This window comes from Oncorhynchus masou, chromosome 33 (genome assembly GCF_036934945.1).
Source record: "Oncorhynchus masou masou isolate Uvic2021 chromosome 33, UVic_Omas_1.1, whole genome shotgun sequence".
In the NCBI taxonomy this organism is placed as follows: Eukaryota; Metazoa; Chordata; class Actinopteri; order Salmoniformes; family Salmonidae; genus Oncorhynchus; species Oncorhynchus masou.
The window spans coordinates 29,170,221-29,188,214 of record NC_088244.1 but is presented as its reverse complement, the minus strand read 5'-3'; the positions used below and the strand labels follow the sequence as shown (position 1 = coordinate 29,188,214).

Sequence of the window (17,994 nt, the reverse complement as noted above, 5' to 3'; positions counted from 1 at the left end):
ACATAGCAATTACAGCAGAAGTGTTAGTCCGATATTTTTAGCTGCTTCCTGTGAAACTATGAGGCATAAAGTGAATGGCTCTCTGTGTGTGAGTGAGATGCAGAGTAGAGCATGGCAGCTCTTATCTGAAATATACAGCTCACGGAGGTAATAGCAGAGGAGTGAAATACTTGTTCTAATGGCATCATAAGAGTGTCATTAGAGACAAACACTATATGGAAAAATGGTTAATTTTGACATGTTACATTCATTAGATATCTCTGTTTCACAAGAACTGAATTGCACTGGGAGACAGTCCATCTGGCTTCTCCTATAAGAACTCCAACACACTTCAAACTACTAAGGATAAAATAAAAGGTCAATAGAAAAATGGCAATCTTAGAGTAGTATATGGAAGATATTGGTTGCCAAATGTTTGGCACCTCCTAACGTCTGGTAGTGCAACGTCTGGCACCTCCTAACGTCTGGTAGTGCAACGTCTGGCACCTCCTAACGTCTGGTAGTGCAACGTCTGGCACCTCCTAACGTCTGGTAGTGCAACGTCTGGCACCTCCTAACGTCTGGTAGTGCAACGTCTGGCACCTCCTAACGTCTGGTAGTGCAACGTCTGACACCTCCTAACGTCTGGTAGTGCAACGTCTGGCACCTCCTAACATCTGGTAGTGCAACGCCTGGCACCTCCTAACGCCTGGTAGTGCAACGCCTGGCACCTCCTAACGCCTGGTAGTGCAACGCCTGGCACCTCCTAACGCCTGGTAGTGCAACGGCTGGCACCTCCTAACGCCTGGTAGTGCAACGCCTGACACCTCCTAACGCCTGGTAGTGCAACGCCTGGCACCTCCTAACGCCTGGTAGTGCAACGCCTGACACCTCCTAACGCCTGGTAGTGCAACGCCTGGCACCTCCTAACGCCTGGTAGTGCAACGCCTGGCACCTCCTAACGCCTGGTAGTGCAACGCCTGGCACCTCCTAACGCCTGGTAGTGCAACGCCTGGCACCTCCTAACGCCTGGTAGTGCAACGCCTGACACCTCCTAACGCCTGGTAGTGCAACGCCTGGCACCTCCTAACGCCTGGTAGTGCAACGCCTGGCACCTCCTAACGCCTGGTAGTGCAACGCCTGGCACCTCCTAACGCCTGGTAGTGCAACGCCTGACACCTCCTAACGCCTGGTAGTGCAACGCCTGGCACCTCCTAACGCCTGGTAGTGCAACGCCTGGCACCTCCTAACGCCTGGTAGTGCAACGCCTGGCACCTCCTAACGCCTGGTAGTGCAACGCCTGGCACCTCCTAACGCCTGGTAGTGCAACGCCTGACACCTCCTAACGCCTGGTAGTGCAACGCCTGGCACCTCCTAACGCCTGGTAGTGCAACGCCTGGCACCTCCTAACGCCTGGTAGTGCAACGCCTGGCACCTCCTAACGCCTGGTAGTGCAACGCCTGACACCTCCTAACGCCTGGTAGTGCAACGCCTGGCACCTCCTAACGCCTGGTAGTGCAACGCCTGGCACCTCCTAACGCCTGGTAGTGCAACGCCTGGCACCTCCTAACGCTTTGGTAGTGCAACGCCTGGCACCTCCTAACGCCTGGTAGTGCAACGCCTGACACCTCCTAACGCCTGGTAGTGCAACGCCTGACACCTCCTAACGCCTGGTAGTGCAACGCCTGACACCTCCTAACGCCTGGTAGTGCAACGCCTGGCACCTCCTAACGCCTGGTAGTGCAACGCCTGGCACCTCCTAACGCCTGGTAGTGCAACGCCTGACACCTCCTAACGCCTGGTAGTGCAACGCCTGACACCTCCTAACGTCTGGTAGTGCAACGCCTGGCACCTAATAACGCCTGGTAGTGCAACGCCTGGCACCTCCTAACGCCTGGTAGTGCAACGCCTGGCACCTCCTAACGCCTGGTAGTGCAACGCCTGGCACCTCCTAACGCTGGTAGTGCAACGCCTGACACCTCCTAACGTCTGGTAGTGCAACGCCTGGCACCTCCTAACGTCTGGTAGTGCAACGCCTGGCACCTCCTAACGTCTGGTAGTGCAACGTCTGACACCTCCTAACGTCTGGTAGTGCAACGTCTGGCACCTCCTAACGTCTGGTAGTGCAACGTCTGACACCTCCTAACAAGATTATGCTCTTACCGGATAGAAGTCAAACAAAAAGCATGTTATCACATCTAGACTTCTAGTTATAGGTTTTATACACTGAGTGTACAAAACATTAGGAACACCTTCCTAATATTGAGTTGCACCCCCTTTTGGCCTCAGAACAGATTCAATTTGTCAGGGCATGGACTCTACAAGGTGTTGAAAGCGTTCCACAGGGATACTGGCCCATGTTGACTCCAATGCTTCCCACAGTGTCAAGTTGGCTGGAGGTCTTTTGGGTGGTGGACCCTTTTTGATACATATGGGAAACAGTTTAGCGTGAAAAATCCAGCAGCGTTGCAGTTCTTGACACACTCAAATTGGTGCGCCTGGCACCTACCCCCATACCCTGTTCAAAGGCACTTAAATCTTTGTCTTGCCCATTCATCCTCTGAATGGCACACATACAATCCATCTATCAATTGTCTCAAGGCTCAAAAATCCTTCTTTAACCTGTCTCCTCCCCTTCATCTATACTGACTGAAGTGGATTTAATAGGTGACATCAATAAGAGATCACAGCTTTCACCTGGTCAGTCTATGTCATGGAAAGAGTAGGTGTTTCTAATGTTTTGTACACTTAGTGTATATCAAGTGTTAACATTCTGGGGTACCTTTCTACAATCATCCACAATTTGAGAAGATCACAGCTTTTCCTATGACTTCTCTCACCAATTGTCCTGAGTGATTAGTGCTTTTCTAGGTCGGTTTGGTTTTGGTTATATATATTTTTTAAAGCACAGTTTTCAATTTCGGTTTCAATCAAATTTTTAAGCATTAAATGCATGATGAAACAATAGCATAAAAATAATTTTTGGGCTTTTTGAAATTCCAAAGCCAAAAATAGTGAACTTTCAATTACCAAAATATTGAACATATTCCATTGTCTCTGTCAGGTCCACATTGGATAGACATTACTATGAAATAATAAAACAATTCAGTTCTGTATATGACTTAGTTTTTATATGACGACTTTTTATTTTGAATTCCTTAAGGTCATCATCTCATCTCTGCTCAGGCAGTAGCAGTCAAACAGCCAGACAACGTTCTCTCTGTACTTCCCATACTGCTCTCTCTGTAGTCATCCTATTTAACTAGACTAGCTGCAGAGCTGTCTGACGAAATCCTTTTCTAGTTCTTCAAAGACAAGGCATACTTTCACAAACTGTCTCTATCCCTCTCTCTCGACATTGTGTTGTGTACATTCCTCTCTCATGTGGTCTATGCGGTCTGTGTGTATCTAACCTTACGTAGCAGGCGTAAAAGTGTATCCCTCTTTGCTAGAGAGAGGAATTATAACATTTCTGCTTGGAATTATAATATTCTGGTTGAATATTTGCTTAATGAAAACTACAACTCCCTTCAGCACAGTGTCCCACATAGTTCTTGAGTTGATTTCTCCAGGGAATGATTTGATTTCTCTTTAGAGAAAGAGCGTTGGGGTCACACGAAAAACATTAAAGTAATTGAACCGACATTGGTCAATTAGTTGTTTAATAACCTCCCCAAAAAATAAATGTTGGTTAATCGCTCAGCACTACTCAACAAGGAAGTATCTGTTTCATCAGTGACGTCACCCCGGTCATTTCAGCCCCAAAAAGCTTCAGCTAAACACCATGTACCTCACCAAATAAATGTGTTTTTTTTGTTTGAAACATTCCTTGATGTGTTGGGTTTTTCCATTACTAAGCAGAATAAGAGCATTTCCTTTCATTTACAGCAGTCCCCAAAGCTGGCTCTAGCCTCAAGGAATGTAAACACAAGCAGTCTGTAAACAAGGCTCTTTCTGGCCCCCCAACCCCCCTCCAACAACACTGACTGACTGACCATCACAGACCAGTCTACAGACGTCCCTCACTGACCCAAAAACTCAAAAAGAGGTGCAGTTGTATTAGTAGGCCAGGCCAAAGGGGTCTCACGAGGGAGTGGTGTGAGGAGGAGGAACGGTCTGGGACAATGGCAGCTAGGCTCTCCTCTCTCCTCTCCACTCAAACCATGTTGAGCCTCAGCAGTGGAGAAAACAGAGAACTAAAGCAGACAATCCCACAGAGTAGACACTTACTTTTGGTCCTGGATCACACCATTGCCAATCAGTGAGTCATGGAACAGAAAAACAAATGGTGGGATTAATGATTTGAGAGCAGCCCCAGCTGTCGGCTCCTAACGGGGGATGGACAGGCCGGCCCTCCAGTGCCTTGGAAGCTCTCCCCTGTCCATGCTGGAGCTCACAGCACTTTGAGAGGGAGTTGTAGAGTGGCTCGGGTTCAGTGTACCATCAACTCTGCTCTTTATCCTCCCACTAACCAATGGGGACGCAGCGCCTCCGCATCCGTACAGAGAACAAAGGGTACAGAGAGAGAGAGAGAGAGAGAGAGAGAGAGAGAGAGAGAGAGAGAGAGAGAGAGAGAGAGAGAGAGAGAAAGAGAGAGAGAGAAAGAGAGAGAGAGAGAGAGAGAGAGAGAGAGAGAGAGAGCTATCAGACGTCCCACCGAAGCGCAAAGGAAATGTATTACAAGCCTCATTTGGAGCACACTGTTTACATTACGGCCCAATAAATAAATGGGCTTCTAAGAGCTAGGGGTCTCAGTCAGGGAGCGTGTGGAGGAACAGCCTGAGTCTGGCCTCATTGTTTGGACTCATGTGTGTCTTCATGTATGTGTTGTGTGTAATCTTGTCAGTTAATGTTGGTGTTTTCATGTGTTTGTCTATGTGTGTAGGAAGGGAAAGGTAAAATATCATGTAGGTTTTCTGAGAGTATGAGACATCATTGGTCCAAGATTTCAGTCTGTTTCAAGAGGAGATTCACTCCTCCTATCCTGTCCATGTGGAAGCTACCTCCTCTGTCAGCATTAAGACCATCTAATTGAGACTACGAGTGCTGGAACGCTGGTCACTGCGGGGTTTATCTGCTGGGTGCTGATATAGAGGTTTTTCTGCTCCAGGGGAGAAGAAAAGGTGCCATGACAGAGTTAAGAGGCCTGTAAAAAAAATACTGATTGCTTCCCCTGTGCACTGGGCAGGTACGTATGATGTCCGCAGCCATAGGCAGGTTCTGAATGCCCCATGACGACCCAAACCTGCAGACTCAATAGGACATGTCAAAACAATGCTTAGTTACTAAAGCAGGAGCCAGAAATTCCACTGCTTCAGTCAAACCCCCAAATCCACTCCAGAAGGCTTTTCAAAAATTAAAGCTGAATAACTTTAGATACATATTTATTTTTCAGAGCACCATATTCTGCAGTATAATTCAACCCGTGTCTGATAGCACTGTCAAATGGAAAACCGTTTTCTCTGGCTACCACAAGCATTGTTTTTTTTTTAAACAATCTATAGTGTAACAAACACTTTCAAGCAAACAGAGCCTGTGTTTTTCTTGAACTCAACATAACAAAATATTTTACCCAGAGAATCAGACTAATAAAACTCTGCATCACCCAGGCCAGACCCATCACCCAGGCCACACCCACCACCCAGGCCAGACCCATCACCCAGGCCAGACCCACCACCCAGGCCAGACCCACCACCCAGGCCAGACCCATCACCCAGGCAAGACCCACCACCCAGGCCAGACCCATCACCCAGGCCAGACCCATCACCCAGGCCAGACCCACCACCCAGGCCAGACCCACCACCCAGGCCAGACCCATCACCCAGGCCAGACCCATCACCCAGGCCAGACCCACCACCCACGCCAGACCCATCACCCAGGCCAGACCCACCACCCAGGCCAGACCCATCACCCAGGCCAGACCCACCACCCAGGCCAGACCCACCACCCAGGCCAGACCCATCACCCAGGCCAGACCCACCACCCAGGCCAGACCCATCACCCAGGCCAGACCCACCACCCAGGCCAGACCCATCACCCAGGCCAGACCCATCACCCAGGCCAGACCCACCACCCACGCCAGACCCATCACCCAGGCCAGACCCACCACCCAGGCCAGACTCATCACCCAGGCCAGACCCACCACCCAGGCCAGACCCATCACCCAGGCCAGACCCACCACCCAGGCCAGACCCACCACCCAGGCCAGACCATCACCCAGGCCAGACCCATCACCCAGGCCAGACCCACCACCCAGGCCAGACTCATCACCCAGGCCAGACCCACCACCCAGGCCAGACCCATCACCCAGGCCAGACCCACCACCCAGGCCAGACCCACCACCCAGGCCAGACCATCACCCAGGCCAGACCCATCACCCAGGCCAGACTACCACCCAGGACAGATCTATTAATTTGCCACAAACGCTTCGGACATGAACTCTTCAGTAACCAAGAGTGGATCCGTTACAGAGAAAGAATAGGGATGCCTTACAGTATTTTTCTTGGCTTGAATCTGAATCTTTGAAACACTGCTGGCAAAATAAAATGGATTGGTTTTAAATTCCAGTAGCCAGGATAAAAGTGAGTGACTGACCAGTACTGGGGCTACTGAACTGCTCTGGCCTGTACCAGACATCCCAGCATTTACACATGGCTGTAAACATGCATGATAACTGGCTGACTATGTGTATCTCTACCATGCTCTGACTACAGTATACCCCTCTAGAACCTCTGTCAAACAGCAACTTATAAACAATAACACCATAGGCAATAAACATAGAAAAGTGATTCCATATGAAAACAGGGCAAAAAAATACCATGATTTGGGGGATTTTCACATTCCTTTGGAGGAAGGATTGTTGACATATATTTGAATCTTAAAGTATAATTGAGAAATAATATATCTTATTTAGGACATTTTGACCTTACCCAGGCCTCCTTTAAGACTCCCTAACGTTTCATCTGTCGGTGATACAAAGCAACAATCTCAATCTGGAACTTTGATATGCCCGAAGTGTATATTATGTTCAACTATATATTGAAGAAATTGATAAATCAAAAAAATGTAGTTTTTCAATATTCATTTAAAAAAAAAATATTCATACATTTATTTATTATTATCATTATTTTTGTAAATTAAAATTCTACTCATATTACACAGCATATAGTGAAACTTCATATGGCACCAATTTTAGCTTTGTAGCACCTACATTTGAAACATTTAGGACTCTTAAAGGAGTGCTGGGTAAGGCCAAAATGTCATAAATATGCCAATTTTGATGAATTATTTCTCAATTATGCTTTTAGATACAACTGTTATATATATGTCAACAATCCTTCCTGGTTTCATATGGAATTACTCAATATAAGATTGTGTTCAATTAGTTGCATGCATACCTCTTCACTTATTCATTAAGAATAAATAGGCCAATCTATACCCCTGAATACTGAAAACGTTCTCATTACTATACACCAGGCACTATACTGTAAGGCAGTCAAGTGGGGAAGGCACATTTCCTGTAAATACACTTAGTGGGTAAATACAGTATATCAAAATGCAAACTAAACTAGTATCAGGTCTATGCTTGTCTTAACCTCACCACCTTAAAGATCAAAGCTATTTTCACTATTCATTAAGTATTGTTGTTTTGGACGGAACTGTCATCAATGGTTTCAACTACTCAACTGCGCTACAAAGATTATGATCTCCCTCCTTTCACACAACTGCTCTGTAACAACATGTACAGGGGTATTGGGGCACCACTTCTCAGGCAGGTCGTATCGGAGTATCCATTCTCTGGGTGGGAAAGCACGGCTTAATTGTTTGTCTGCTCTACACTCATGAAGATCAATGACCCTGACAGACTTCCACGGGCACGGTGATGTATAGATTAACAAGAAGAAAAGGACAGTATCTCAAGAGAACATCTAGTCAACCTCAATTCAACCATGTGACCTGGAGCTATATTGAGTAAATAATAAAGACAAGGTGTGCTGTGTGTGAAATCCATATGCCAAAACCCCTGAGTTGGCAAACAGAAAGGAACTTTTGCATCAGTATGATTTAAGGCACAAATCCACCCTTTGAGTAGACAACTGTAATGTTGCACAACAGATACCACTGCTGTCTAGAGCAATGCATGAAGCACAGAAACAGCGCCTAACAGAGTGAATGTGATGAGAAAAGTGTGTCGAAGTGTTGTCACAATACGATTGGGAAGTGGTGAGAAAGGACTGGCCATGGTCCACGATGATCACATTCACAGAGAACAGAATGCTGTCTCCACAAGAGCCGCATTCTTCTTCTGTGGTGTTCTCAGGGTGGTCTCAGCTCAGAAAGATGAGCAGGTAGAAAATATGTTTGCTTTTCATGTGGCTTCATATGTGGTTATCAGGAGCCATTACTAATAGATCACAAGAGATTTCGGTATTTGACATCTTCATTAATTGTACAGCTTTGACTTTCACAGGTAAATGCCTGCAACCTTTGCTGACAAAAAGCAAAGCAAACCTATCAACATCTCGATCTTCCACAACAGCGAATGTATGACGAATGGACAGGTTTAAATATTTTAAACCAGAGGACAACAAAGTGAGGAATAGGATCCCCATTTACAAGAGTTTGTGGATGCCTTTAACACACACAGACATAGCCTATGACAGACGGTGGAACAAGACATGGCTACTTCATTAAGTATAAAGGAAAGAAAAAGAAGACAAAGCAAACAAAGAAGAGGAGCAAGAAAAATAAAAGGGGGGGGGGGGGCCTCCGGCCTTCCTTCCATCCCCTTCTTTGTGGAAGACACACCACTTCTAGGTAGGCCTCCCTCCCTCGGGCCTCATTTTGCTGAGTCGTTCCCTCCAGGATAGGGCTGGTTGGTTCCCACATTGTGGCCAGACCCAGGGCTCACGGCTGAGGGCTGCTGCCCCTGTCTGCCAGAGAGACCCCCAGGTAACACCAGCAGAGGTTACAACCAACAAAGTCCCCGCTCTGCACCGCACCACGGCATGTCAGAACCTCACCAACAGTTGCCTTGGCACTGTATTAGCTAGCCAGGAGCCTTCGACTTGAGCTCAGCTCAAAGTCTCAGTGATTAGACTTGTCGTCCAAGGCCCTTCACTCTTTCTCTTTCTCTCTCTCTCTCTCTCTCTCTCGCTCTCAGCCTGCCCCTCTAATCTATCCAATTTCCCTTCTTCATCTCCCTCTTTTTCTACCTCTTCTTCACCACATCCTCCGCATCACTCCTTTGTTCCATTTCTCTTTTTAGATGAGATAACGATTGATGGCCTGGCCTGAAGGCAGACCTGTAATTAAGCTGACATTGATGAAGGACATAGAGGCTTGTCGCCAACATCTGTGTTAAATAAATATTAAGCTGACAAATTGTGCTTATTTTTTATCAGCATCTCTCTCTCTCTCTCTCTCTCTCTCTCTCTCTCTCTCTCTCAAATGTCTAAATATAAAAAGCCATAATATTAAAATATTACTAACTGAACATTATTCTTAGACTATCTTCCCAGTTTTAAGATTTCTGTCCATTCTCATTACTGCATTTTTATTTTTCAATCCACTGCATTAAATATTACTCTCAACAACCAGGGTCCATCAAAAATATATGTCCATGAACATGAACAACACATGATCACTATCTGGCCATGCTTAGTTTGGCACATACTATACTAACTCATTTTGACCTGCGCTGCAGACTTCTCATGTCAAAAAGCTTAGACTGTGGTCTGCCATATCTTATCAATAGTAGACTGACAGACACACATTTCTAGAACCAATGCCAGGCTATGATGGTGGTGCTGCTTGTCACCTAGGCTACAAACAGGTGCATGCCATTACTTAGTGACAACACTGTTCTGGTAACATTCCACAAAATAAGGGAGTGTGTAATCGATGTTGTGGAAAATTAAGTGAGGAAAAAGTCGTTCTAATTGCAAAATGTAAATATTGGGCTTTCCCACAAGTGGGGGCAGACCACCCAGGATGCAAAATAGTCACTCCCCCTCCCCCCTCCTCCTTCACTCCTTGCCTATCTTTTTGTGTCTCTCTGTGTGTGAGACATCACCAAAAACAATCAAAGCTGCTGAGGCTTGCCCACACACACTGTGCTGTGCTCTGTCTCTTGCATATATACAGTGCATTTGGAAAGTATTCAGACCCCTTGACTTTTGCACATTTTGTTACATTACAGCTTTATTCTAAAAATGGATTCAATTGTTTTTTCCCCTCATCAATCTACATACAATACCCCATCATGACAAAACAAAAACAGGTTTTTAGAAATGTTTGCAAATGTATTAAAAATAAAAAAAGTGAAATATCATATTTACATAAGCATTCAGACCCTTTACTAAGTACTTTGTTGAAGCACCTTTGACAACAATTACAGCCTCAAGTCTTCTTGGGTATGATGGTACAAGCTTAGCACACTTGTATTTGGGGAGTTTCTCCAATTCTTCTCTGCAGATCCTCTCAAGCTCTGTCAGGTTGGATGGGGAGTGTTGCTGCACAGCTATTTTCAGGTCTCTCCAGAGATGTTCGATCGGGTTCAAGTCTGGGCTCTGGCTTGTCCCGAAGCCTCTCATGCGTTGTCTTGGCTGTGTGCTTAGTGTCATCGTCCTTTTGGAAGGTGAACCTTCAGGTCCTGAGCGCTCTGGAGCAGGTTTTCATCAAGGATCTCTCTGTACTTTGCTCCGTTCATCTTTCCCTCGATCCTGACTATTCATCCAGTCCCTACCGCTGAAAAACATCCCCACAGCATGTTGCTGCCACAACCATGCTTCACCATAGGGATGGTGCCAGGTTTCCTCCAGATGTGACACTTTTCATTCAGAACAAATAGTTCAATCTTGGTTTCATCAGACCAGAGAATCTTGTTTCTCATGGTCTGAGAGTCCTTTTTGTGCCTTTTGGCAAACTCCAAGCGGGCTGTCATGTGCCTTTTACTGAGGAATGGCTTTCTTACGGCCATTTTACCATAAAGACCTGATTTATCGAGTGCTGCAGAGATGGTTGTCCTTCTGGAAGGTTGTCCTATCTCCACAGAGGAACTCTGGAGCTATGTGACTATTGGGTTCTTGGTCACCTCCCTGACCAAGGACCACCTCCCCCGATTGCTCAGTTTGGTCGGGAGGCCAGCTCTTGGAAGAGTGGTTCCAAACTTTAAAAATGATGGAGGCCACTGTGTTCTTGGGGACATTCAATGCTGCAGCATTTTTTTTGATGCACTTCCCCAGACCTGTGCCTTGACACAATCCGGTCTTGGAGCTCTATGGACAATTCTTTCAACCTCATGGCTTGGTTTTTGCTCTGACATGCACTGTCAACTGTGGGACCTTATATTGACAGGTGTGTGCCTTGTCAAATCATGTCCAATCAATTGAATTTACCACAGGTCGACTCCAATCAAGTTTTAGAAACATCTCAAGGATGATCAATGGAAACAGGATGCACTTGAGCTCAATTTCAAGTCTCATAGCAAAGGGTCTGAATACTAATGTAAATAAGGTATTTCAGTTTTTATTTGTAATACATTTAAAAAAAGATCTAAACCCGTTTTTTGCTTCGTCATTATGGGGTATTGTGTGTAGATTGAAGAGGAAAATGTTGTATTTAATCCATTTTATAATACGGATGTAACGTAACAAAATGTTGCTACAGATTGATATGAACTTATTGTCCTTCTTATTGTTATGTTTTCAAGAGAGAAACAGGCAGAATAGGGGAAGGAGTACATGGATAAGGAAACGGCACCCAGCCAGCAACATATTCCAGTCCTTTAATTGTATGAATGGATGACTTTTATTACTGCAAGTAAAATGCTGCCCAATGACATGCATCACGCATGCAATTTCATTGGCTTTCAATGCCCTAATTCTGATAACCATCGTCATAATTTGGAGTCTGAACACTCGATGCGGATTCAGAGTTGTATCACCTTAAACTCTTCAGGCACGGTGTGTGATAAATCAGAAAGGAACCAAGCCGGGTGCAATATTGTAGCCTAGCTCAGTGGAGGCTTTGAGAGAGCCCTGTCCCACCCTGTGAGTGTTACACAGTAGTGTCAAATACCTCTTGATGCTCTTTCTTTCATGAACCACTACTCTGCTCATGAAGTTCACAACAAACCTGTTCTGTTCACACTGTTGTTGTTGTTGCGGTTTGAAGTGTCCCCAGTTCTTCTTCATGGTTAGAGAATGGGAGTGTCAGGGGGATTTAGACATTTATTAACCGTTTTAAATCAGACCTATAAAACAGGTTCATTTGACAATGTTGTGCCAAAGTCTCAGAAAAGTGCAGCAGTAGGTTAACCATTGTGGAGAGACAAATATAGTCTGGGCATGCAATGTGAGAATAATTGAGTACTGTAGTTGGTGAAATTCCCAGAATACTTAATATCTCTGAACAGCATTGACAAATGCCAGTGCAAAAACAATATTTAAAGAGAGTGGGATTTCCTTGGTAGAACTTAGAATACACTTTTGTTTTGCATTAGCCTACTAAAATAGTTCTAAATGTTCTTCACCGGTGTGCCTCTTCTTTTAAATTATAACCTTTATATCATTTTGAGTAGGATTAATGAGCCATACTTATTTATTTTATGTTGAAGTTATCGGTGTGTGTGTAACCTTTAACGTGTGTAATCTTTAACGGCTATCTCATGTGTAACTTAATTAGAAATTGGTCAGGTATAAGCATACATATTCACCATGCACTTCAAATTGAGGTAGTGATATCTGCACTAAATCACCATAGCATAGGCTAGGGTTAGGCTACTACGCTCCAGAAAAATAAAGCTTGAAGGAATAAAGGTATTTTGATGGGAAAACGTACCTTGAGTGGATTTGCTTCCTGAAGCGCGAGCTGGCTGTTGGACAAAGGCGACCAGACAGAAACCGACTAATCCAATGCTCGCGCGCATTATAACGTGCATATGCATAGCTACTTGATACTGTAGTTAGACTGTTGTAGTTATTAAACACCTAGCTAGATTGCAACGCTCAACACGCGCAATCGGACGGTCTTTTTTTAAGTGTTGGTCCACCTTTAAAAATATAATGTGGGACTCTGAAGTCCTTTCCTTTATGTCTGCTTATTCTGTTTCAAGTGATCGGGTTTTGCGAAATGCCCGACAATGTGCAGCAATACTGAAGCGGTGTTCTGTGATCATGTTCCACCCTGGCCAATTTCAATATAAGAGAGAGGGAGAGAGAGGGTTGAGAGAGATGGAGCGGAGAGGAGAAGGGGGAGGAGAGATTACGATCCGCGCATTGCTCCTGCTCTCCCTCACGCGCTCTCTCTCTTTCTCCAACTACTTGCAAGGATTTCTTATTCTGCAGGAATTTACAATCAGCTGCTGGTTGGACCGTAGTCGGGGTTGCCATGGAGACGGCTTCCGCGGTTGAGAGGTCAGACTCGGGGACCATGTGCAAACAATGGACTGCGCGCCACACCACCACCATCAAGTAGACCAGTTTTCTCATTCATTGACAAGGGAAATAAGCGTTGCGCGAGGGAAAAATACTCTAAACGTCCAAGAGACAGATACAGTGATTTACAAATAAAGAAGTGGAGTTGATACTGTAGCACCCCATTCACATTGCACAGGTTGTAGCCACTGTACAATATATCGTAGGTTCATTATAGCGACTTGTAGCCACTGCGCTTGCACCGTCTTCCATGATTGGCTCTCATAGGTCTAATAAAAGTATCATCCTTTTTGCCGAGTCAATTATTCGGAACTATTATTTTCTCCAGCAGTCATCAGAATTTGATTTGATGATATCTAATAGCTTAATAATGGAGTTGTTGTAGGCTGTCAATCCAACCCAAACTCCAAAGAAAAAGCCATGAACCAATCACATTCTAAGAGATCAAGAGAGCAATCACAGCGCACTGCTTGGCAAACACCTATTGAGCAATAGCCTTTAGAAAATTCCGTTTATTTGTCACATCTTCCCCATATCTTTGTGCCCCCCCCCCCCCACACACACACAAGTCTGGTGTAACATTATCACTATTATCATGACCTTTCTGATCTACATATTAAAGCCTATACATACTCCTTTTTGAAACTAGTTTGTTCCCTGTCCAATTTGTCTGCACGACTGCCTGGATGTGCCTATTGCTATACCCATGTGTACAATCTTAGAAAAAAACGTGCTATCTGGAACCCTAAAGGGTTCTTCAGCTGTCCTCATAGGAGAACCCTTTGAAGAACCCGTTTAGTTCCATTTATAACCCATAGGGTTCAAAGTGAACCCTATTGGGTTCCATGTAGAACCTTTTCCCCAGAGAGTTCTGCATGGAACCCAAAAGAGTTCTACCTGGATCACAAAGGGTTCTACCTGGAACCGAAAAGGGTTCTCCTATGGGGACAGCCGAAGTACACAAGGAATAGACACAGAAAAAATATGAATTGCCCTGGCCACAGCTCACAAAATGTTTTTCACATCTTCTGAGAGACAGCAAGGGATATCTCCAAGCAGTCTGAACTTCACGTCACCTGCCTGTAACATCCCTCAAACGATACATTTACTTTCAATTCACAGCAGGACTCTTGTTTTCCTCCTCCAGAGGATATTGTCCCATATTTAATATGTATTTGTGTTATAGCCTCTACTTCCTCCTTTTTTTTCTTTTCAAGAATCAATAAAAGCTGAACAAAAGGAAACACAAACAAGAATCAGCATGTTCCTGTTCTTTCATTATACCATGGCTGCTTGTCAACTTGAAAGAGGGTAAGGAAGACAGTTTGCTTTTCCACTCTCCTCCAGAACACTGTATCACTGATCATGTGCTTTATACACCATTAGCAGTGAGGGCCTACTGGGAATGAGACTTGAAATGTGCTTGAATCAAAGCATCTGTTTCTTCCTTCCCACGTTACCTGGAACAAAAGCCTAAAAACTGAGCCACTTTTTCACACCTGGTCTTTTGGAACATGGGGATTAGATTCAGCACGGCATCAGAATCAGACAGAAGAAATATTATATTCTCTTTCCTCTAGGATCGAATCTACTGTGCTGATGCATTTATGTTTAGATGTATGTTTTGAGACAGATAATGCTCTATAATTATGTTCCATAGCTCCTCTGTGTTATTTCTTTTCAATCAAAAGTGCAATTATGGTCTCGCATTAAGATCGAATTGTTATCTCCAAATCATTCTACTACAGGCCAAGACAGATAATGATGAACATTTAGAAGGCAATCTGATAAAAGCTTATCCGTACAGATGGATATCTCTGTGGCTGATAGAATTGAAACCTTCAAGAGTTCAAAGGTACAGAGAAACAGAGGTTTGCCCACGTTTAATCTATTAAGTGTATTTCCCTTGCAGGGTGGAAGCCACTTTCTGGGAATGTCTATTGCTCCTTATTAACATTTGGGCGGTAAAATGAAGCCTGATCATACACTTTTTCTTAAATCTGAGGATGTGTTGGAATTTCATCTCATTTGGAATTAAGAATCACCATGGGCACTACTCTTCTGTCGTGAACCTTCATTTCGTGAATCTTAATGGTTTCTCTAGAGTTGTATTTATAACCAGGAATAATCAGACAAAGTATAAAAATGCCCTTTAAAAGAAATCCCTCCTGGCTTGTAACAGACATCATTTGAAAGGATTCATAGTAATGACCATTTATATCCAAACTGTGAAGTCTGTCAGCCTGGCCTGTGTAATTAAAATAACATCCTTCAGAAGAAATATGGAAATGTCCCAAACCCAAATCTCCAGGTAATTGTGAGCCCTTATACAACCAGATGAACTGAGAGTCACTGGGGAGCCAGAGAAAGTCAGGCCACCGTGTCAGGGGAGCCTGGGAGCTGTAAGTCATGCATAAGCATCAGCATAGTTTTTCAAATGGGTACGGCAGTAACACTTACTTCATTAAGGGCCTAGCGGTGTGCATGGGCATCACTCTACACACAAACGGGGCTATTTTTACTTGAACAGACACATAGGGGAAGCCCAGGTAATGTTTAATTTATGACCCTAGTCGTCATGAAAGGACTTCAGTTAAACTGTGAATCCGGAGGAAAAGGAAAGGGCAAAGAAAGAGAGTGAGAAAATACAGCTGCAGGCTGCAATACAGGCTTCTCCTATTAGATATGCACACAGCCCCACTATGCAACCAAATGGCATCATATACTTCGGCAATGGGACTCTACCACACCATTTTACATGTATCCAAAGCAACATCCATTTCGTGTGGGTGGCCCCAGTGGAAAACAAATCCACAAACCTGATGTTGCAAGTGCTTGAGCCACACAGGGCCGAGTTGGTGCCCAGCTCATTCCCTCTCTTTCCCCTCCAGGCAACAGCGGCTAGGTTTCAGTCACCACCACAGGCCCAGCAGGGTCTCTGGGCATTGACCATGCCAACTCCACAGGGGATCAGATGGGGGAGTTTTACACCACATTTCAGCACTGGCAACCCGGAGAACATTGTGGGCTGGCCCCAGGAATTCACCTGACCACAGCCCCAGGCGCTAGCACCACGAGAGAGAGAGAGAGAGAGAGAGAGAGAGAGACCGGCCTTCTCTGGTTGGTCAGCAGATAGGCAAGGATACAGTACTACTATGCATGCATGAATGTGAATGGTTCTAATCTAAGGATCATTATGAGACTAGCTGAAATAAAACACACTCCTGTTGTTTTCTCAGAGATGTGTGTTAGATGAGGGTTGCCACTTAATATAATGTTTACATACCCTACATTACTCATCTCATATGTATATACTGTACTCTATACCATCTACTGCATCTTGCCTTTGCCATTCTGTACCATCATTCTGTACATATTCTTCATCCCTTTACACTTGTGTGTATAAGGTAGTTGTTGTGAAATTGTTAGGTTAGATTACTTGTTGGTTATTACTGCATTGTCGGAACTAGAAGCACAAGCATTTCACTACACTCGCATGAACAACTGCTAACCATGTGTATGTGACAAATAAAATTTGATTTGATTTGGGTTAGAGGGTTAGATGAGTTGGAACGTTAGCATGAGTGAATGGAATTACTATGCTCTAAGGCTATGTTTGATGAGGTTCTTGTTTTCCAGTGCAGAGTAGATAGTGTGTGAGCTAGAGTCTTATCAAGTAGATGAGAGTGGAGGGGAGGGATGGATAAGATGTGCATCAGGATTGACGTGTGTGTGTGTGTGTGTGTGTGTGTGTGTGTGTGTGTGTGTGTGTGTGTGTGTGTGTGTGTGTGTGTGTGTGTGTGTGTGCATGCATGCGCAATAAGGGACAGGTAACTGCAGACAGGAAAACCAAAGGATATGCCTAATCCTGCTAAATCCTTCTTAAATGTATGAGTGCTCACATTACTAAAGCCATTATCGTCATATCATGCTATTATGTCATCAACTTTTACAGTTGTACTTAACTATTATCTGTCTGCTCACATACAATCACAAGTCTATAGATGACTAGGCAGGTAGGATAATGGAGATGCCTCCCACATGTTCAGATGGTGACCTGTTTGAATGAGTTAACTGGGCTGGGTAGCTGCACACTCAGCTGTGGCTTTAATGTACAGAGCATCTGCACTAATCCCCCTATGATCATCTAAGATCCAGCCTGAGACAGACCTGGCAACCTCCCACACAGGTACAGTCAGAAGATGAGATCTGGCAACCTCCCACACAGGTACAGTCAGAAGATGAGATCTGGCAACCTCCCACACAGATATAGACAAAGGACGACTGACCGCCCAAGACAGCAACCGACATAGAAGACCATGACCTCAATGTGTAGCCGAACATAGTTTATGTCTTTATCCCAGTCAGCATCTGACAAGGTCTAGAGGAGCGTCATATATCTGGAGGTTTGTATTTTCACAAAGTAGAAAAGGATACTTGTGATAGATTAACATAGAACTTGTAGACTAGACACATGTTCGATCCTTTTAAGAAATGTTACGTGAAAATAAATCTATGTCTGATTCCTATAAATTTACCTTGCCAAGCAAACAGACTAGATCAAAGATGACTGCAC

General features: G+C 44.6%; 1 protein-coding gene across 4 annotated transcripts in view; it reads right to left on the bottom strand.

Annotated features, from left to right (window-relative positions):
* LOC135528202 (signal peptide, CUB and EGF-like domain-containing protein 3) overlaps positions 1–13,226 on the bottom strand; it is a 117,753-nt gene extending 104,527 nt beyond the window's left edge. For 3 of the 4 annotated variants that reach the window (XM_064957122.1, XM_064957123.1, XM_064957124.1), the window contains exon 1: positions 12,823–13,225. In XM_064957122.1, the coding sequence (XP_064813194.1) occupies positions 12,823–12,928 (106 nt within the window). In that variant the 5' untranslated portion in view covers positions 12,929–13,225. Of the gene's footprint in view, positions 1–12,822 lie in introns of all 4 variants that reach the window. The other variant, XM_064957121.1, reaches the window with a different exon arrangement.
* Between the last annotated feature and the right edge of the window lie 4,768 nt (positions 13,227–17,994).